Source organism: Marmota flaviventris, chromosome 4 (genome assembly GCF_047511675.1).
Source record: "Marmota flaviventris isolate mMarFla1 chromosome 4, mMarFla1.hap1, whole genome shotgun sequence".
Classification (NCBI taxonomy): Eukaryota; Metazoa; Chordata; class Mammalia; order Rodentia; family Sciuridae; genus Marmota; species Marmota flaviventris.
This window is the reverse complement of record NC_092501.1, coordinates 143,988,143-144,009,865: the sequence shown is the minus strand read 5'-3', so window position 1 is coordinate 144,009,865 and position 21,723 is coordinate 143,988,143. Positions and strand designations below refer to the sequence as shown.

Below are 21,723 nucleotides of genomic sequence, written 5' to 3'. Positions count from 1 at the left end.
GGTAATGATCTCATTTAATTTTAAAAATGGCCTTAAGGTAGGTGAGATAACAATTTCAGTTTTAAGGTAAAAAAATTCAGAGACCCATACCAAAGTCCTATAGTTAATAAATTTACTGAGAATCCAAAGCCAGGTGACTGAGCTTGAAAGCCCATGTTCTGCTGTTGCTGAGCGTGAACACATGAGAGTTAAAGTAAGAAGGTAGAAGAACAATTGGTCAAGGAGACAGGAACAGTCAGGAAGTCATGAGAAGAGCCATGGTGTGCTGTATGGGGCCAGGTGGCCAATAGAGAAAGAAGGACCTCAGAGGTTCACCATGTACTCTGGCCATGTTCACAAAGCAACAGAAGGAGAAAGCTAGGAACAGCACAGGGCAACCATGTCACACTTCCAGAATTGTAGGAAAGGTATGTGTGGACTTCTCTCCTGGAAAGAGGTGGAGCAGTAAACCAGGAAAGCAACATATAGGCCTACATCACAGACACCCTCCCAGTCCTTTTCACAAAAGTTACCTCTCAGGCATTAGTACTATTTTCCCCATTTTCAAGATGAGGAGACTGATTCTTAAAAATACTATATGAGGATTCCAGTTTGGATTATCAAAGTCCTGGCTTGTTGGCTCAGAGACCTGTCCATCATTTTCACACAGATGTTAACCTAATGATTTGGAACGCTGCAGGATATGAAAAGATGAACCTGATGGAACATCAGGCAATCCATAGTATCCCTGTTATTCAGGCTTATCCTTTACATGTGTGATTCTCATAAACCAGGCTACCCATATTCAAACCTCTCAACAATGCTTCCTCGGATTCCATATGCATCAAATCACTTGGAGATCTCCCGGATTCAAGTAAGTTTGAGATTCCTGTCTCTAGTGATGCTGACGGTTCAAAGTCCAGTATAAAAGGCCATAAAGTTGTGGTTTGCATGTTGCTTGCACATTGTAATCAATTGGGCATTTAAAAATACTGATGCCTGTTTCTACCCTCCCTGATCCCCCAAATTGTGGCTTAAATGGTCCAGATTCACTCTGAGCTTTGGAAGTTTTGAAAGATCTCTACGTGGTTCTATTCTGGGTTTGCAGCAGAAGAACCTGGACAGTACGCAAGGAAAGGAATCCACAAAGCGTGCAATGCCATAAAGTTAACGAACAAGTTAAAGTACATAAGGTTAACAGTTTCTAGAGGATAGTGGCGGATGGGAAACAAGTAACAGTGAAGCAGTGCTTAGGCGTTTGTGCTGCCTGGGACCCTTTTGCTGCAGATTGGTAAACCGCTGGGGTTCCGGTTGCGGCCAGGACTCCCGGCGCATGCGCGGCCAGGACACTCTGCAGGGACTTGCAGAACGTGCGCGGCCGCGACGCCGAGGCGGAGCCTGATGCCCGCCGCGCCCCGCTCCCGGAAGTGTCCCCGGAGCGTTCTGCCGCGCTCGCCGGTTCGCGGCGCTTGGCCGCGCGCCTGGCCCCGTGGGCGGGGACCCGGGCGCCCTGGAGCAGCCGGCCTTGGTTGCCGAGGCGGTTTCGTCGTTGACCATTGCCGATGCGTTCATAGCCGCTGGCGACAGCCCAGCGCCGCCCGCGTCGCCCGGCGCACTCCGCAGGCAGTTCATCTGCTCCTTCCCGGACTGCAGCGCCAGTTACAACAAGGCCTGGAAGCTAGACGCGCACCTGTGCAAGCACACGGGGGAGGTAACGGAACTGCGGAGGGCGCGGTGCCCAGCCCTTGAGCGCGCGGCGACTTGACTGGTGGGCTGTTCCCCTCCGCTTAGGACGGGGCGTGGCCACAGAGCGGCCGCTGTGTCCTGCGGGTGCCGAGGGCCAGGTTTGCTAGACGTGTTCAGCCTTGGCATCCTCGTCTTAAGTTAGGAAAGGAGCTGAGGAAGTGACAAGAAGTCCTAGGGCCGCGGTATCTTTGCCACGGCTCGTGGCTTCCTATTCAGTCCTTTCTCCTTGGATCCTGAGTCTGCCATTCAAGCACCTTCCGGTGATCTGTAAATGCCGCACGGCGAGACAGCCCACTACCCTCCCAGACCGCCTCCCTCTGCACTCCTAGAGCTGGTACAGAGGAAAACTTCCCAGAACCCGGGATTGTGCAAGCAGCACGTGTTCGTTCTTTCATAAGTAGGGGGAAAGTACTGGACAGAACAGACCAGGCTTTTGCTGCCACGGACATTGTTTTAGCGGATCAGGCAAAGGACTAGGCAGGAATGAAGAGCAGTGAAGAGTGGTCAGGAAAGGCCTTACTGTGTGAGCTGAATAAGAAGGATCTAGCCGGACAGACATTTGAGTCAGGTAGAAAGAATGGCAAAGGGATCCTGGGGTGGAAAGCAGAGCAGTGTGATTAGGTGAGGGGATCTTTAAGAGGTGAGGTCTGAGAGGCCGGGTGGAATCGCTTGTAGTTCAGGGTAGGAGTTTATTTTAGGGCAGTGTAAGCCTTTGGAGGATGTTAGTTAAAGTTATGTGATGTGGCATTCTGGGTTGCAGGTGAGGAAAACAAGACTCTTGGAGGCTATGAAATCCGCCCCTTTTGCCAGTTTGGGGCAGAGCTGGGATTGGCAGTGCCTCAGAGGAATGCCACAGAACATGCACTGCCCACATCCCTGCATTCCTGTCTTTGCTTGTTGCACCTACCCTAACTTACAGGCCACCTCCACCATGCAATGCAGTTAAGCATTCTCACGCTCCACTGCCTTTGAAGACTGATGGCTGTCCTTGTCCCAAATTTTGGGATCCATGTAACCAGTGTGTCCGAGTTAGAGCTTGCCTTTCCTTTTAGACCTGTATGTTGTATTTTGGATATCAGTGTTGCCAGCTTTGTTATACAGTTGGAAAACATGAAGTCATCTGTGTTGTCCCACATCTCACACGCTGATTAACTGACAGATACTCATTGAGCCTGCTCCTTGGTAAGCTGAGCAAGATTCTGTGGCTCTGCCCTTGGTAGGTAATGCGGCTCACTTGTGCCTTCCTGCCCACTGACTGTTCCCAATCCACTCCCCAAGGTCTTAGTACCTCCCTCTTGGATGTCATGGTGGTGTGCTTTCCATAGTTAGACACATGAAACTGATTGGGGATGTGTTTTGGTTTTCCCTGTAGATTCAGAATGGAATTCTGGGCCAGTGAGGAAAAGCAAAAGAACTAGAGGCAGTCAGCCTTCAAAGGCTGGAGAGGGTGAGAATTGGGACCATGAGAACACACGGAGGAGGTAGCCTGTAAGTTAGGGTAGATGCAGGGAGCAAACGCAGGGATGCAGGCCTTAGCTTAAGAAATTAAGGGCCTTCTGCTGAGGCATCACCTATTCTGGCTCTGCCGAAACTGGGAAAATTTGTTGGCCTCCCTCAATGTCATCTGGGGCCCTTCCCACCTCCTGGGTCCCAAATAATGGTTGTAATCAGGGCCTTGAGCTGTTGTCTTTGCTTGGCCCCAGCACCTATGAGCTTTCTCAGGTGACACATTTTCCTGTAACTGTGCTTGGCATTCATTCTCTTACCACAGACACCAGTTAGAAACAGGTTAGCAGTGCTGTGCCATTACTGGAAAGGCTGCCTGCTTATTCCAGGTGATAGCCACAGAGAAAAAATCTGCAGTGATGTGAGAAGTTGTGGCATTTATGCTGTGTAATTTCAGGTAGGAAAACCTGGTCTTGCTTGAGTATAGCAAGTGTTCAACTTGCTTTCTGAATGGAAATCATCTGTGGATAGGGAGTCTGTGACTTTGCCTAGTAAACACTTTAGGCTTTTAAATAAATACCAGTTAATCTCTAACTAGGGCAAGATTGACATGTTTTTTTCTTCCTGCTAGAGACCATTTGCTTGTGACTATGAAGGCTGTGGCAAGGCCTTTGTCAGGGACTACCATCTGAGTCGCCACATCCTGATTCATACTGGAGAAAAACCATTTGTGTAAGTACAGAACTGGTTTTAGGGCTTTGAGGTAGGAAGTGTTTGGCATATATACCTGCTAAGAGGATTGATCCTAAACTCACAAGATCATGAATGTGAAGTTGCTTTCATCTTCTTATATGAGAGGAGAATAGGTTTTGAATGTGTGGAAGAGAGAAAGGGTTATTGCAGGTTATTTGTATAATAAATTTAGGAATGAGTTGATAGGAAGTTCCCTTGGTTTGCATCCTCTCATCTCCCTTTAAAACATATAATAATTAGAAATCAATCTTGAAAAACAATTTGGAAATCACTGAATAGAAAACAGTTACCTGGAAAATTCTTGGCTTGGTGTTGTCAAGGTCTTTGTGAACAGTGTAGTCTTTGTAAGTTGCTAGGATAAGTGATAAAAGCATGATGAAGTAGGGCTCTTACTATCTGGTCTGGTGTTTCCCAGAACCAAGCTTTTGCCACCACTACTGTTTAAGTTTTAATTTTATTCTTCTAGAAGTTGCTGTTTCTGGAAGGGTGGAAATACTGCCTTCCTATCTGCTGTTTCATACCAGTGGAACTCAAATTTAGGGCACATCAGATCACTCAAAGAGCTTGTTAAAACAGATTTCAGAGGGCTAGGGGTGTGGCTCAGTGGTAGTATGTGTGCTTAGCATTTGTGAGGCCCTGAGCTCAATCCTGGGCACCACAGCAAAGACCAGGAAAGCCACAGACTTCAGGATCCACTTGAATTTGACTTAGTAGGTGTAGGATGGGGCCTGAGAATTGGTATTTCTAGCAAGTTCCCAAATGATGCTGATCTGCTGATCTGGCTCCCACACTCTGAGAACCATTAACCAGATTATTTATCATGAAAACAAAATAGTTTTCAAAGAAGAAAGCAAAACAAAATAACCATAATAGCTGTCCAGAGCTATATGCAGAGACTATGACAGGAAATAGCTGCTTAGAAACTTTTTCAGATACTAGGATTTAATATCATAATTTTGTTCTGTGACACATTTCGTTGTTCAAGAAGATTTCCTAATGGCCTGAGTTGAATTTCTTTGAGTTTTAAGATGAAGCGAACGTGAATTATTTCTTGTCTGAATTACTCAGATGATCTGAGAAAGGTGAATTCATGACATGGGACAGACTTCACTGTCTCCTCCGTGACAGACAGGTCAGAGGCTCTGTCCTAACAGCATGCTAGCCTGCAGGAATGGGGCAGAGTACTGAGGATGGCTTTCATTTCAGTCCCTGTTCATGTGCATAGGGTATTGTCAAAATCAGTGAACCTAAGCACAGCTTAAATTATTTCAAAATATAGTCCACCTAGACCAGAACAGAACAACTAAAGAGGTCTGTGAAGTACTACAGGGATGGTCTTTGACCTGGAAGATTTACTTTGGGAATTTACAAATGTAGTAAAGGTACATACAAGTTGCATGCACACTGTTGTTAGTAGCAAAACATTGGAATCAATCCAAATGCTCATCAGTAAGGACAGGTCAAGGTATATCAACCTGAAGGAATACTATACAGCTAGAAAAATGAATGAAGACATTTTCTGAGAAACCATTGGAAAAAAATCATCACGGCATATTAATCAAAAAACTAATGTATTAATGTCCTATATACAGGGCTACCTTTTTGTGTGTAAAAAAGCAGGGGTGGGACGGGAAGAAACCATTTGCTTTTGTTTATATTGAGAAACCCTAAAAGTCACATAGCAATACTAAAAATATCCATTTTGGAAGTGGCAGGAGAGTGCTGGTTGGGTAGGAACACTGCAGCCACGCTCCTTTTTTATGCATCATGATTTCTGTACAAAGTGACTGTGTGCTCTATTAAATCTTAAAGGGGAATTAGGGCTCGGCCCACCTGCACAGACACATGGAAAGGGCAGGGTCATTGCCACGCAGTGGAAAAACACTTGGTGGTGGTCCTTGAACTTGCTCCAGCCCAGCCCTCCCTCTCTGTAGCTCCAGGTCATTGGCTCACTGGACAGTACTGCTTGGCTGTCTCTGGGGTTAATTCTTTGTGGCTGAATTTGCTCACAGTCCAAACTGAGCTCTCCTCTCCTTGGACTCCTGCTCTTTTTCTTATCTGGGTAGGGGACAGCACTGTTTGGTCACCTATGTAAAGATAAGGCAGCTCCCTCATCCTTCTCCCCCACCCCCTGCAGCTGAGGTCCCTGACTGTCCCCTGGGTCCTCCTGTTCACTCCGCAGCTGTCCTGTCCCAGGCCCTCACTCCCTAGTGCCTGAGGTGTTTTCTCTGCCTCACCTGGCCCTCTCCCTTGTCACCTCCAGATGGCTTCCCTTCTTAACACTGAAGCAGTTTTGACCTCTGCTTACGTGATGAAGTCCAGGTTCCTAGTGTGTCACACAAATGGCCAGTGTGATTTAGCCCTTTGCTGTTTATCTTGCACCGTTTGCTTGATTCTCAGACATGGAATTGTGGTCCAGCTATGCTTAACTAACCGATACCCATCACCCCCAGTCTGCCCGGGGCCTTCCTGTCTCTGCACCTGCTGTTTGGTTCCTGTCAGGATTTCCTGCCTCCAACTTCCTGCCCCACACGCATGTTGAGTTAGATGCCTGTGTCAGGTTTAGAGTGAAGAAAGAGGCGTAGACAGCATGGCTATTTGGCAGGACAGTTGTGGAAGTTTTGGAGCTGCTTCTGCCTGCTTTCTCTGTGGTCTTCATCTTGGGGCTTCATCCTTGTGTTCCAAGATGCCTGTTGGAGTTCTGGCTGCTGCATCAGCATACGAGCAGGCAAGGAGGAGGAAGGGGCAAAGGTGTGCCCCCATTTTAACCACTGTGAGAGTTGAACAACTTGGTGGAACTTTGCCACCTGGCCACTTCTAATGCAGGGAGGCTGGACAAAGCTTTCTGTTGGCCACCTGCTCAGTCGACCCTCAGCATTCTGATCCTGCGGTCGAGGGCTTCTGGTATTCTCTGGCACAGCAATTCTCCCTTGAGCTTCCGTGGGCCTCGGCTCTGGAGTTTTCACTGTCTCAGCAACTCCTGGTCACTGCCTTTCCTCACCTGGCCCTGGGGACCCTCAGTGCCTGCTAGGAGTAACTGCTGAGCATCAGAGTTGAATGGTAGCTGAGACTGAGACTTGGAAAGGAAGTCCTGCTTCATCGGCCAGCCTTATGAATGCTCTTCACAAGAGGCACTTTTTCTTTTTCTTTCTTTCTTTTCTTAAGCTGCACAGAGGATTTAGATCATTCAAGGCCAGGATGCCAACTTATGGGAAACTAGACTGGCTTGGTGATATGCCAGAGAGCATATGGTTTATGGTTCTGCTCCAGGTATCTGTTTTACCTTTAATCGTAAGCTGAAACCAAGTTTTTTTTTTTTTTTGAGACCTTTCTGAAAATGCAGTTTATAGTGACATTTCATGTAAAATTGAGGTTATCAGATTCTCACCTGAGACTGATGTGAGCCTGATTAGAACCTGAGCAGGATTTAGGACTTGGGACTAGTGTTTTTACCTTCTCTTCTGCTAGTGTATGGAGAATGTCTCATGTAGTATGCTTTATGTTAAAAGTCAAACACGAAAAAGCCTCTTGTTATGTGGTGGTCACATCAAAGTTGAAAGGCCTGTATCATATGGCTTAACACTTTGGGATTTTTTTCTTTTTTTTTTTGATGGTGCTGGGGATAAAACCAGGGCCTTGTACATGCCAAGCACATGTTCTTCTACTGAGCATACAGCTCAACACTTTGAAATTTACTATTTTATACTTTCCTTTGGAATATTTTTTATAAATAGGAAGGTACGCTGGGCATGGTGGCACATGCCTGTAATCTCAGCAACCTGAGAAGCTGAGGCAGGAGGATTGCAGTTTTGAGACCAGCCTTAGCAACTTAGTGAGACCCTGTCTCAAAATTTTAAAAATGGGCTGGGATGTAGCTCAGTGGTAAAGGGCCTGTAGGTTCCATCTTCAGCACCAAAAAAAGAAAAATTTTAAAAATAGGGGGATATACATTAAAATTTCTCTTCCCTTGGCTTGTTAATATATTGGTTTATAAAATTTCTTACAGTTGTACAGCTAATGGTTGTGATCAGAAATTCAACACAAAATCAAACTTGAAGAAACATTTTGAACACAAACATGAAAATCAGCAAAAACAGTATGTTGTAAGTATGATTGTATATGCTTTTGTGTAGTATGATTTTCATATGTTTAAATTTTCTGAATATTTTTACACTTATTGCTGATGTTCTAAAGTTTCCATTAACCAAATTTTGTCTCTCAAATATCTAAATTTAGTCTGGTACTGGCTATCCTAATCATAAAGGTTTTATTTTGTAAGCAAACACTGTGCACATTTAAAGTATATAATTGGGTAACTACCTCAACCAAAATATTTTTGCTTTTTCAAATGTCATTAATCTTTAAAGCTTCTTGACATAAAGTAGAATTTTAAGGTAACTAAATAAGTGAAAGGAGCAAATGTGTAGTCTCTAAAATAGTTTTACCTTTAAAGGATTGTTATGAACTGTTGATTTTTTTTGTTTTTTCTCAAGACTAACAAACATTTATTAACAGTGTAATTTCGAAGGTTGCAAGAAGGCCTTTAAAAAACATCAGCAGCTGAAAGTTCATCAGTGCGAACATACCAATGAGCCTCCATTCAGGTGTGTGTTGCACGGGGCTGGTGGTCTCTGAAATTCTAGGTGTGAATAAGATTGAAATGCAAAGATTGGGAGCTGATGTCCTGGAACAGCTTCCTAACCAATGTTTTTCTGTTAATATGCATCATATATACCTGTTTATATATGAGGGCATTTTAAAAGGTAAATTTTGTTTTGTTTCTTTAAAACAAATATTTAGTGTGTTTCAGAGAAGGCTATGAGATGGTACAGTTGTAGTCAAGCTTGAAGGGAAGGCTCAGGAATGGCCTATCTGTTCATGTAGAGCCTGTGCAACTCCATGAAATGTCATTATGAAGGCACGAGTTATTTTCCTGTAGAACAAGACAGAAGTGGCCTCAACCTGCAGTTAGAGAGGGTTTCCTGGGGAAGACGGAAGGGTGGCTGGACATGTCAGATAGAGCTACAAAGGGCACCAAGGGATGAGAACTGCGCCTCATGCTGGTGCTCCCTGTGTAGTGGAGCTGGTCATTGTCTTCCTTCTGGCTCACGCTGGCTGCCCTACGCCCTGGAGTTGCTGCAGTGACAGTGCTGTCATTGCGTGTAGGTCTGCAGCTTATTCCTGTGCTGTCAGTTCCTTTAACACCAAAGTAGCGTGTTTTGCTTGTTTTTGGTGGTGCTGGGGATCGAGCATGTGCTTTTTATGGCTCACCCGGGGCTCCTGCATCTGCTGCTGTGTTTTCTTATCACACAACCCACATCCTTTGTCACAAATTGCTCAGGATTGTTCAGGTATTTACCTAAGCCAAGTCTGACACCTCTTGAGGTATCTTTGTAGCTATGAAAGCAGAATATTTTTCAGTGGTATGATGATGAAGACTGTTTATGTGATCATATAAACAAAAGAAGTAATGTGGCTTTTTTCTCTCAAGTAGTTAATTTTTGCTCCAAGACTAATTAAGTGACTGGAATTTCATCTCTGATTAGATCTACATTTTAATCTTACTTTTGTGACTGGTTGTAGGGAGAGGCAAGATGTTGGAAGAAGTAGAATTAAGTACCATTTGCTCTAAGTGGAGTTCTTTGTGGAAGTGGATTGCTAACATTTCATGTGTTATAACTAAGGTGTCCCCAGGAAGGATGTGGGAAGCACTTTGCCTCACCCAGTAGCCTGAAACGACATGGAAAGGTCCACGAGGGTATGTATGGATGGCCCTGTGTGCACTCACATGGACAGTCGGGTGTGTTTAATTGACTACTTGGTGCTTTCTATTCTATTCCATGCCCGTGCTGAGGAGCAAGAGGGATGCCCTTCTGCTTATTCAGGTCTTGTTCTTTCCCAGTGCCTGCTCCTGCTCTGCACAGAAGCCGTTTGTATCCAGCCAGGGCTTTGCTTCTTTACATCAGTGTGAACCCTTCTGTTTACTACCTGTGCTACTCTCTTCCTTATTGGCTTTTCAGAAGGCTAGGATAATAGGGTGAAGTTTTCACAGCCATGAGACTGTAACTTAACAAAAACTACTTGATTCCGTTAACTACTTCTATTTGTTGTCTTGTTACCAGGAGGGCTTTGTGGTATCTATACTCTAGTTTTCCAGGTCCTAGAATTTTGTTTTTAAATGAATTAGTGAGCAAGAGTGCAAGACAGCCACATTCTTTTTGGTTTGTAGTGGGAGAAACTCAGCTTGTTTCATATGGCTGATAATCCAGTTATTGTGCTTTTGCACAATATATATTTCGGATCACAGTGTTTTTCTCTGGATTCTCCTGGTTTATTTTCTTCCATAGCTATACCTTACTTGTTTTTGCAGTATGAAACTTACAAAGATGCAAGACTAGAGGTAGCTAGGGAATGGGCAGTGTAACTCCTGAGTCTTGGTGCTGATGGTCTGCCAAGGACAAAGGGCTGGGTAACACTTTTGCTGATGGAAAAAAGAAGCATGCTTAGAGAGGCAGGGAAAGGGAACATGAACCTGTGTGTGTGTTGGGGGTTGGGTTAATTAGCAGGTGAAATATGTACATGGTTTACCTAACGAGATAGAGGCACCCTTCCTGGGGTATCTGCTAGGGTAAAGTCCTAACACGAAGCACCTCGTATACAATTTCACTATAACGTTACCCTTTCTTAAGTTTTTATTCTCACCTCTTGAGTCCAACAGAATTGAACGTTATTGGGAGAAAGGAGAAAGATTTTCAGGCATATAAGTTTCCTTTCTAATTATCAGTGTTTACCCTGAATATTCTAAACAGAGCACCAGTCTTTTTTTTTTTTTTTTTTTAAACAGGCTATATATGTCAAAAGGGATGTTCCTTTATGGCAAAAACATGGACAGAACTTTTAAAACACATGAGAGAAACCCACAAAGGTAAGGCACACATGAAAGACATGATATAAATATTTGCCACTGCAGAATTGATGTAGTGCTTTTAAAGAGTGGAATGTTAAATATATACAATAAAGTAAAGATTTTTTATGTTTTGTGAAATGCTGGCTCCCTCAGCTGTTTGCCAGGTTAGCAGAGCTGGGCCAGGTCTCCTGGAACTAGCATGCCATGACTTAACATGCCCAAAGGTTCTTGAAGTCTCCAGTGAACAGTCTTGGAAGGCACCAGTGCTCTGTGAGGCGCTTGGGAAAACAGTGCCTCATATTGAAGGACATGGTGTAGGCAATATTTTGTTTTCTCCACCTGTCCAGTTACCATGCCGAGAACCTCTGCTTCTAGATGATGAACACCCAAGGGGCTTGGGAGTGATATAAGAAATTAAAAGAATTGAGACAAACCTCCTAGCAGTAAAAGTTGGTGTTAGGCCAAGCATGGCGACACATGCCTGTAATCCCAGCAACTTGGAAGGATGAGGCAGGAGGATCCCAAGTTCAAAGCCAACCTCAGCAACTTAGCAAGACCCTAAGCAATTTGGGACTAGGGATGTAGCTTAGTAGTTAAGTGGCCCTGGATTCAATCCCTGGTACCCCCCGTCCCCCCGCAAAAAAATCTTGGGTTAGAGTTTGCTTGGAAATTTCTGTATAGTCATAGGTTTGGGACATTGAGTATGTTATTTATGCATTCAGCATTATTTTTTCTGTGTGGCACTATCTAAGAAAGTTGGTTAAATTTGTCTACTTCACAGAGGAAATATCATGTGAAGTATGCCAGAAAACATTTAAACGCAAAGATTACCTGAAGCAGCACATGAAAACTCATGCCCCAGAACGGCATATGTGTCGATGCCCAAGAGAAGGCTGTGGTAGGACCTACACAACTGTGTTTAATCTCCAGAGCCATATTCTCTCTTTCCATGAGGAACAGCGCCCGTTTGTGTGTGAACACTCTGGCTGTGGCAAAACATTTGCAATGAAAGTAAGTTCTCCCCAATGTGTACAGCCCCCTTTCTCTCTGTGCTTATACATGGGCTTTGGATTGGCATCCTGGGGTCTGCAAATGGGAAGAACTGCTGAGCAGGCATGACACACCTCCCACTTTTGCTTCAGCTGCGTGGTTCTTCATTCAGATCTGCAGAATATACTGGCTTCACCAAATCTCAGAGTGTGCCCTCCACCAGAAGCATTGGCATCAACAGGGAACTTGTTAAAAATTAAGGTTCTCAGGCCCACTTTAACCCTGCTGAGTCAGAAGCCCTGTGGGTGGGGCCCAGGAATCATGTACTAAGTTAGGGAGCCAATGACCTTGGTATCTATGCTTATTTAGAGTATGCTGGTGCTTTGGGTTCTTCTAGATACCATCACTTAAGGACTTGGAAGGGGAAATGAGCAACAAGGAGATGAGGGGCCACAGAACTTTGGGGATTTCATCTAGGTCTGAGCAGTGTGCATGGGGTCAGTGAGAATGTGACACTTGGGAGGGGCCTATGCAGTCTGCATTCTCTCTGGTTGGTGTCTTACAGATTCTTACCCACAATTATAATAGAGACTGAAGAGAGAGCTGAGGTTCACTCAGCACAGTCAACCCTGCTAGAAAACCCCCAGGAAGCTGAGGGTGGCCAGCACTGTCGCCAGTATCAGCAGGACATTGGTCAGGTTTCCCACTAGTGGTCAGGAATATGGTTTGGGAAAATTCAGTTTGAAACAATAAATGACTCGTTTACAACAGATTTCCCCCTCTTCAAGAAGAGCCACAGTGGTTGGGGTTGTATACATTCCTAAAGTGGTCCTTGGAAGGACAGTGAAAATCACTAGTCCTGGAGTGAAGATTCTTCCCTTACCCCAGGGGCAGGTATGGGGGGTGGATTTAAATCCTATCCCTGAACAGAAAGAAGACTAACAGGGTAAATAACTTCTGCAGCTTTCATGTTCATGGATTCTCCAGTGTTAAGGTTTTTAAAATACAAGGTTTCTTTTTTTTCTTCACTATAGCAAAGCCTCATGAGGCATGCTGTTGTGCATGATCCTGACAAGAAGAAAATGAAGCTTAAAGTAAGTTGAAGGTGCTTAGGCAAGTTCTTGGTTCTAAAACCTGCAGCGCCTGAAGCCTGGTGTGTGTTCCCCTGGCCCCACTGTGGGGCCTGCCCCACTGTTGAGGACCTGCCTCTCTGTAGGCGTGTTTCTCTGTGAGAGCACACAACTACTGTAAAACTAACCCAGATAATTTTGACTTTGAATTCTAGTTGTCTGTCTTCCTTATTCCCAAAGGTAAAACCATCTCGTGAAAAACGGAGTTTGGCCTCTCGACTCAGTGGCTACATCCCTCCCAAAAGGAAACAAGAGCAAGACGCATCTTTGCCTAAAAGCGGAGGGTTGGGGAGCTGCGTGGAAAACAAGGTGCTCTCCACAGTCGCAGTACTTACCCTCCACTAGGCAACTACTGGACCTTGTTGAAGGACTAACAACTGAATTTTTACTTGCTCAGAAGCCTGTTTTTCTTTATTAAAATCACTGATGCAGAACATTTGATTCCTTGTCATTTCCATTTTCTTTGTTCACAATGTCTCTTTTCTGGGCCTCTTGCAAGTCTCCATGTGCCTTCTCTTCTTTCTTGGTCAGATGACGAAGAACACACATTAAGCCTTTTCCTCCTTTAACAGGTTGTGGCTTGGATAAGAAGGTAGCTATTCCAGGCATAGTCTGAACTATTTGATTAAGTATCTCCTCCTAAAACAGGAAAACAGTTCAAGAATAATTTAAAATCACACAAAAATGTGTGATGAATACACACAAAAATCAGTGTACTAGTGACTTATTTAAATAACTAGCTGATTAGCTCATATATCTGGTTAAGTGACTGAAATCTGCAGAGTAACTCTAAGTGACTGAAGGAACACACCGAAGGCCTGACAGTCTTGAGTCTCCACTCTGTCACAGCACTAAGGGGTCATATTTGGCCCCCGACTAGCCTCTCCTAAAAATAAGTACCAAAAAGTAGGCTTGCACCTTGGCAACCTACCTCTTTATCCCCAACATTTTTAGCTCAGTGCAGTTCCTAACACTGATGCTCACTATTACAGAATCACTTGTTAAAAAAATAAAATCATGGAGACCCTGGACTCCAGAAATCCTCAACCAATTGGGCTATAATCCAGGCCTAAATGATCCTAATATGGAATTAGGGTTGAAGCCAGTTTACCAATGCTGCTTTTAGTGGGTGATAAAGTTACCCAACTTAAAAGTGGAACAGACAGGGCTGGAGCTGACAGCTCAGTGGCAGAGTGCTTGCCTTGCATGTGTGAGGCATTTGGTTCGATCCTCAGCACCACATATAAATAAATAAATAATAAAGGTACATCAACAACTAAGAAATATTTTTTAAAAAGTGGAACAAACAGCACATAAACTTGTCCTGGCATTGTAAATCAACACATTTCAGCTATAGAATTCTCATAAACACTTAGGACAACCTAAAAGAAGAATCTATGAAGTTTCTAGTTTTCCTATTTTAAAGGCTACACAGTCAACAATCTGTAAAATAGAACAGTATATTAACTTACACATTTTTCATATGGCAAGGTATGTTACAATGGAAAATACAATATGCTTGTGCTTTGAGAAGAAACAAACTGGAAAGCTCTTGTCATTACTGGGAAGTAGAATTACACTCACTTTTCTTTGCTTTTAATTTTCCCAGATTTTCTACAAATGTATTTTTATATCAGAAAACAAAAAAACACAAGTGGTTACTTATTCCAGCTTCTACTTACCATCTTATTTTCTTGCTCATCTGCATTTTTCCCCTTCTTTATAGTAATTTGAACTTGGTATTTTTTCTCAATCCATTGCTGAATCTGTTTACTCTTTGTGTCCAAATCATGTTGTTCAATATTTGAAGAAAAAGTTAGTTCCTTTGTCACAGCTGGTCCTGGTTTGAAACAGTGAGATTTGATGCTAGAACTACTTACTAGTCTCCTTTGAAACCCGAACTTGCATGCACAACTTGAAGATCTTAGGTTGCCACAGAGGCCTCAATGGTCCTCATCTGACTTGCAGCTTCACAGACCAGTAACTGCTCTTTTAAATTGGGGAGATAGACATAAAGTACCAATATTTTACCTGCCAGTTCAAATCTGATAGGGTTTTTGCATTATATATAACAGAACACTATAAATCAGGAAGAAAAATAACCAAGAAAAAATGAACATGAATAGGCAACTCAAAAAAGCTCAAATGGTGGCAGGAAACAGAACAGTAAGTAATGATTTCTCACCTATTAGCATGCAAAAATTATAGCATGACAGTACTAAGTGTAGGTGAGAATGTAGAGAATTTTCATATGTTGCTGATGAGAGCAAGTGCAACTATGTGACTTCATTGAATTTATAGTATGAACAAGTGTTCATAATAATGAAAAACTGGGAATAAACCCAATGTCATGAAAATGGATTAACAAATTTGATATGTTCTTAAAATATGGTAATTATAATAAACTAGCTATAGCTATTATGTAAATATGAACAGATGTTAGAAACAATAGTGTCATTTATACTTTCTTACTATTAAAATCTAGTGTTTATGGGTGTATCTATGTAACGAGTTTAGCAAGTGGATCTACACACTAACAGCAAGGACACCTCTGGGGAAGGGGCTTCAACTTTTCTGTAGTGATTTCTACTAAATATGTGAAGTATAACCATGTTAACACTTGTTCATTTTGGATGATGGGTAACAAGGTTTATTATCTATTTTTTCTGTAACCTTTTAAATTAAAAAAAAAAAAATCTTTTAAAAAGAGTTTTTAACACCTTGCTTCCTGGCAGTTCCTACAGTTGGTCCTGGGTCTCCATTAGCAATGCCTTCCATATATTAGCCCTTCAACTTCTCCAGTCTGTTCAGCTTTTGTTTTTGTGGTTGTTGTTCAACTTTTTTCAATGACATAGTTTGATGTCCTTTCCCCTCTGGTTGATCTCTTCTGAATATCTATTTTCCAATCAACATCCTTGTTAACTCTGGTGGTACAAAACTGAGCCACAGTCAACATGTGCTTTTCTCAAAGCACAAAACCTCAGGATGGCTGCCCAGGTACCAGTTTTCTGACAATTGTCCCAGGGTGCTTCCCAGTGAGCAATCTTCCATAACAATCAGCACTTTTTAGGAACCATGAAAAACAAGGATATCTTCACTTAATATCCAGCTCATGGCTTCTGTGAGGCTTCACAGATAAGTGCCTGGAATGGTGACTGGCCACGTATGCAAATGAGCATCACAATTGATATTCTAATAAGATGCTTTGGTATGAGGTGCAATTTGGACCCCTTCAAAATTTAAAAGGTGCTTCCAAATAATTAACCAAACACTTCTAGTTAAGAGATGAGAAAAGCAAAACAAAAGGAAGGAGTTAAGTGAATTGTCTAGGACAGGTCTGATTCCACCTCTTCTGAATTTCATTGCATCACTCAGAGACAAGGCGACAGGACAGAGGCAGGGTATTTCAATTGTTTTGGTTGGTTCGCCTTGTTTCACCCTCCAATTTACAAAGGTTCAAAGGAAGAGACAATAGATACAGGGAATTAAATAAGGAACAGAACTAAGGGACAGCGGAGGAGTCAAAGACACTGGGAATGCTGGTAAAACCATGAATATTTTGAATTTTCCAGTTTCTCGTTTCCCACTGTCACAGGCATCATGGCAGATGCCAAAGTTTAAATTGCCGATTTTTGGTCCTAAAGGATTCAAGAAACAAACAGCAAAATACCTACCAGCTTTTAGTTTGGCCTTTTCCATGTCTCTGAGCCGTAGCCGTTCCTGGTGAATCTGTGTTCCTGTCATGAGCTGGTATTCCGGGGGCTCTGTGCTGACGTTCCTCCTCACCAGCCTCAGGTCTCGCTCTTCCATGAGTCTAATCGCATCTGCTCGGTGCATGTTTCCCAAATCATTGCCCTTCTCATCAAGGACACGAATAATTCGCTCACCAATTTTCCTTCCAATATTACTGAAAGTCGTATCATTCTTTTTTTTCGTTTTCCTCTCATCCTGGCTGTCCTCAACTGTACTAAATCTTTTTGCATGAATTAGGTAGGGCAGTCTTGGGGCAGAAGCAACCAGGGACAACCGTGCTGGGACTGTCTTTTGTACAATGTGTTTATCAAAACACCTTCCAATGCAATTATTTTCAGTCCTTAAGGTTTGTAGCATTAACCTCTTCAGAAGAGCAGCCATCCTAAGAAAGTAATGAGAAAAGTTCATTAAGATTCAATCATTTTCCAGGAATTATGGTACACACCTGTAGTCCCAGCTACAAGGAAGACTGAGGCAAGGAGGATTACAAGTTCAAGGCCAGCCTTGGCAACTCAGTGAGACTCTGTTTCAAAATAAAAAAGGGATGGGGATCTAGTTCAGTGGTAGAACCCTTGCCTAACATACACAAGGCCCTGGGTTCAAATTTCAATACCACCCAAAAAATTAGATTAATCATTCCCATAGTCTGCTATGTGATATATACTGGGCCACAGGCTGCCTTCTGTAAGTGTTATGGAAATGCTGTTCTCAGGACGACTAAATCCATGCATGGAAGTTTGCACCAGTAAGATGGACCATTGGGTAACCCCGGCCAGATTAATTCATGGTGGTACTGTTCCTAGTACAAATAGTTATCAGAACAACCCAGGACTGCACATTTTTTCTCCTATGCTCTTCTATACTCACTTGACTATTTTTGCCAGGAACTTATAGTGTCAACACTAAGAGCAAAGATCATACTGAGGGCTTATTTGTGAGGATGCAGTATATAAAATGCCTGCTGACTTATAAATATCAGTTCATAAATTGCTAACCATTTATCTGTATATCTGATGGTATATAAAAGTTAAGAATAGTATTATGGGAAGGGGAACCCTCCAAGAAGTATACTGACCTACTGGAAGAACAGACTGTTAGAAAAAATACCCCCCTGACATAAACTGAAGTGCTAGCCTCATAAACTATAAAGATCACTACCCAGGTAAGGTAGGCATTACTAGCAAGTGTTAACTAAGCATTAGGCATATATGACATTGGATTTACTTTATGGTGTAAGACTGAATTTGAAATGCTTTAAAATGACACATTGATTTTGTTTCTCTGCTATCAAAATGCCTCTCTCATTCAAAGGTTTGGTAAATCTTAGACACACAGGCTAAAGGAGTGACAGGAGGACCCATTCATCTCATTTAGGGTCTACTAAGAAACATAAAGAAACAAGGATTCAGAGAGGTATGACTTATGAAAAGTCAAAGAGGACAGGAGGAAGTGCCTCCTCCCAAAGAATGCTCACTGCACGGCCTACATGAGAATCACTGATGGTATATAAAACTGGAAACTCCCTCGGGCCCTGGTTATGATCCATGTCCTATCCCAGCATGATCCCTTACTCCTCATGTTGATGAGTGACCTGGAAAAAGAAATGGCCCTGGTTTTGTTCTTTATAAGAAGCACAAATTGCTCTCCATAATGAGGCTGAGCTGTTTAAGAGCTAGAACTCCAACTTACAACACTGGAAAAAGTCCCCATATATCTTTGGCCAATTACTTAACCATTTTTTAGCTATTAAATTGAAACGACTTAATAACCATTCAGAAAATATTTAAGAACCCTGTAAACTCAGAAGAATCAGCACTAAAACTTGAACTTATTCCTGTTAATCTTCAAAATGGCCATGTCCTCTTCCCAAATTCCCTAGCTCAGTGACCTGCATGCCTAGCCCTTTGGAGGCACATGACATCTCCACTCTCCCTTTCAATCCAATCCATTATCAAGTCTCAGCAACTTTACCTTCCTAAGTCCCACTCAGATTTATCCACTTTTTCCTATATTCACTGCCACCACTCTTGCTTATGATTGTCCATCTTGGGCTGGGGATGTGGCTCAAGCGGTAACAAGCACGGGGCTCTGGGTTCGACCCTCAGCACCACATAAAAATAAAATAAAAAGATGTTGTGTCCACCGAAAACTGAAAAATAAATATTAAAAAATTCTCTCTCTTTAAAAAAAAAAAAAATATTGTCCATCTCTTGTTGGTCCCTGCAACCAATTTTAGCCACCACACTGCTGTCCAAACCACACCAGCCCTTCTCCCCACCCCAATTTAAAACTAACTGGCTGCAGTTAAAGACATCAATCTTCAGTAGGCCGAAAGACGCTTCTCACTTTTTTCTGCCTAAACCACATGGCCTTTTCACTTTTTAAAGTACTCTTTCCTTCAGTATAGGAAACTAAGGGAAATATGTCAGAGGCCAATTAATGCCTCTGCTCTTTCTCAGGGCATTATTTCTATTACCTCCACAAGTAAGCCAGACATGTCACCTTCTTTCCCCCATTTGTCTGTTGGGTTCAACATAAAATATTTCCACAGTCCGACTTATTCTTCCCTTATAGCACTTATTACAATTATAACTTTGCGATTATCTTAATACTATTGCGCTCCCTCACTAGACCATGAACTCTGAAGCAGGGAACAAATGTGGTTTATTCATTAACGTTGAGACTGGCACCATAGTTGATCTTCCATAATCTCCCATCCACCCTCTTATTTTTCTTAGACTGACATCTTCTGTAACTTCTGTACTTGGAACTGTGGCTTCTCAGTAAGAAAACTTACTTTACGTCTCGTGCGAGTCTTAAACCATGGCACCTACTAAGCGATAAATGGGAGGGGGGACCCCACAGTCACTTCATGAACTTCCTACTAAGAACTCCCCCGGGGACAGCAGGCAGCAAAAGAAATGTATTTGCTTAGCTCAACCTTTCTAAACCCAAGCGCTCTCCACTAGTCTGGATCAGCCGAGCTGCGATCATGCTCTAGCCCAGGGAGCGAGCGCTTCCGGGAGGAGCTGACTTAATCACGTGCCCAGCGCTTGCCACGCCCACCCGGCAGAGAGTTCGCGACGCGCCAGGACGAGAAAGGACGTGGGGACGTGCTGCGTGCGTGCGTGCGTGCATGCGTGCAGGCGGGCCGGAATGGCAGGTGGAACCGGCAGCACCCAGTAGGACGGTTGCCGGGTCTAGGTCGGTGGTTACTGGGAAGCTTGGGCTGTGACCGGGCCCTGAAAGCTTCGGCTTTGTAATCTCTCGGAACCCCCGTCCTCCCACTCGGTGCTTCGGGGATGCGGAGGGCTCGCCACCCTCCGCCCGGCAGGACGTTAAGCCTGACCTTGCATGTTCCCGGGCCAATGCAAGGCCGCTTGCTCTGCACGCACATCCCCCAAGACCACGTCCTCCCTCCACAGGTCCCCTCACCGCTCGGCCCCCTTTACCTTTAGCATTACCTGTAACTGGGGGTCGGCGATTGGTAATGTCTGACAAAAAGAGCCAGTGAACGAGCTCGGCGTCAGGACCCTTTCGCTTTCCGTAGTGGGCAGGGCTTCTCTTGTCCTTTAAAGGAAAGGTGACTTGGGAAAATTTTCCCCGACAAAAAATGCTGAGGGCATGGGTAACTAATTGCAGGGAGATTGCTACTCTTCTCCCGCTCCAGTTGCGAGATGAAGATCAGTCACATCGAGGTTTTGCAGCAGTAGCTGATCACTTTCACTAGTTACATTACGTTAATGCCAATGTTTTTATTTAGTGAGATATTTAATACAATGTTTTATAAACGTCTCACAGTCTTTGTGAGTTAGGAAACATTGTCCTCGATTTACAGGTGAAAGACAGATTCAGGAAGTAAAAACATTCTCTTAATTCCCAGATAACGCTAGGCAAGCTGGAACCCCGCCTCCGACCACCGCTTGCAGTTTCTGGGTTCCTAACTGAGGCTTCCCGAAGAAACCGGTGATGGATAAGGAGCAAGTCAGATTAAAGTGCTGTTCGAATTGCGAGTTGTTCTAAGCGGTCGTCAACGCAGCGTGTTTAATTGACTTCCCAGAGTCAGCGAAGAGCCAGTTTGGAACCCTGCTGTTGTATGAACCCCGTGGTTTCTCTCCTCCGGTCTGGGGGCCCACCCTCTACCACCAGGCTTCTGGCTCCGTTTTAGTGTTGGTGTTAATCACCTTCCCCTCTGATCATTAGTAAAAAAAAAAAAAATGCTTAGTATCAGAGTGAGAATCTGCAGGCTGGGCTTAATGAAGCCAACTTAATCGTTCCATTCCTCCTATAAAGTTGAACTATCGTTTACTGGCTACTTATAGTCTGCTGGAATACCTTGTCTTTTAATGGTCATTAAATAATTATTTGAATCAGGTATTACCTCTTGTAAGTGAGGAATCTAGGTCAGCCTTAAATAGCTACATGAGAGCAAAGACTATGTCTCCTGTTCTTCATCAAATAACAGCATCTGGCACTTTAGGCACTGATAATTTGTGACATAAACCTTGAGGCAACTCGTGTGTGACCAAGTTGAGGGTTAGTGGCTGCATGTTCGCCATTTCCAAGTTAGGGATTCATTTTATTCTACTGATATTATTCCTTAGTACTAAGACATTAAAAAAAAAAAAGTAGATATAGACATAGAGTGAATAGGGCAATGCCCTGGGAAGTAGTAGGTGCTCTACATCGGTAAATGCCCGCATTTATGATAACATTTACTTACCAGCCAGTCACTGTTCTAAACACTTGACATTATGTCAAATTAATTTAATCCTCAGGGCAACAGCATGAGCTAATTACTATTATTACCCATTTCACAGATGAGATAACTGAAACATGAAGAAATTAAGTAATTTGCCCAAGTTTACACAATCAGTAGAAGAATCAAACATTTTTTAAAAAGAAAAAACTCAGTGTGGCTGCAGTTGTGGCTCAGTGGTAGCCCACTTGCCTAGCATGTGTGAGGCACTGAGTTCAATCCTCAGCATCACATCAAATAAATAAAGGTTTAAAAAAAAG

At 43.3% G+C, this 21,723-nt stretch overlaps 2 protein-coding genes across 6 annotated transcripts; one reads left to right on the top strand and one right to left on the bottom strand.

Annotated features, from left to right (window-relative positions):
- The first annotated feature begins 379 nt into the window (after nucleotides 1-379).
- On the top strand, nucleotides 380-13,385 carry Gtf3a (general transcription factor IIIA). The gene is made up of 11 exons (XM_071611762.1): nucleotides 380-407; nucleotides 774-853; nucleotides 1,382-1,690; nucleotides 3,803-3,903; nucleotides 7,931-8,027; nucleotides 8,440-8,528; nucleotides 9,609-9,682; nucleotides 10,769-10,849; nucleotides 11,613-11,842; nucleotides 12,856-12,915; nucleotides 13,132-13,385. Exons 1-11 carry the CDS (start codon nucleotides 380-382, stop codon nucleotides 13,294-13,296), a joined length of 1,314 nt encoding a protein of 437 aa, XP_071467863.1. The 3' UTR covers nucleotides 13,297-13,385.
- On the bottom strand, nucleotides 13,172-20,271 carry Mtif3 (mitochondrial translational initiation factor 3). 5 transcript variants are annotated; one of them, XM_027928758.2, is made up of 4 exons: nucleotides 20,169-20,271; nucleotides 16,626-17,086; nucleotides 14,634-14,791; nucleotides 13,172-13,590 (listed from the first exon to the last, which is right to left on the bottom strand). In XM_027928758.2, exons 2-4 carry the CDS (start codon nucleotides 17,083-17,085, stop codon nucleotides 13,372-13,374), a joined length of 837 nt encoding a protein of 278 aa, XP_027784559.2. In that variant the 5' UTR covers nucleotide 17,086; nucleotides 20,169-20,271; the 3' UTR covers nucleotides 13,172-13,371. The 5 variants fall into 5 exon arrangements, with proteins under 5 accessions (XP_027784559.2, XP_027784563.2, XP_027784560.2 ...); XM_027928762.2 differs by having other exon boundaries at nucleotides 20,157-20,262; XM_027928759.2 differs by lacking the exon at nucleotides 20,169-20,271 and adding an exon at nucleotides 19,646-19,721.
- Between the last annotated feature and the right edge of the window lie 1,452 nt (nucleotides 20,272-21,723).

Coding starts and splice junctions, on each gene's coding strand:
- Mtif3 (XM_027928759.2), bottom strand. CDS start 19,698: ATGATCGCAGCTCGGCTGATCCAGACTAGTGGAGAGCGCTTGGGTTTA. Junction 17,087..19,645: donor GAGCGCTTGGGTTTAGAAAG/GTTGAGCTAAGC, acceptor TTACTTTCTTAG/GATGGCTGCTCTTCTGAAGA. Junction 14,792..16,625: donor AAAGGCCAAACTAAAAGCTG/GTAGGTATTTTG, acceptor GTTTCAAACCAG/GACCAGCTGTGACAAAGGAA.
- Gtf3a (XM_071611762.1), top strand. CDS start 380: ATGTCACACTTCCAGAATTGTAGGAAAG. Junction 3,904..7,930: donor ACTGGAGAAAAACCATTTGT/GTAAGTACAGAA, acceptor AATTTCTTACAG/TTGTACAGCTAATGGTTGTG. Junction 9,683..10,768: donor ACATGGAAAGGTCCACGAGG/GTATGTATGGAT, acceptor TTTTTTAAACAG/GCTATATATGTCAAAAGGGA.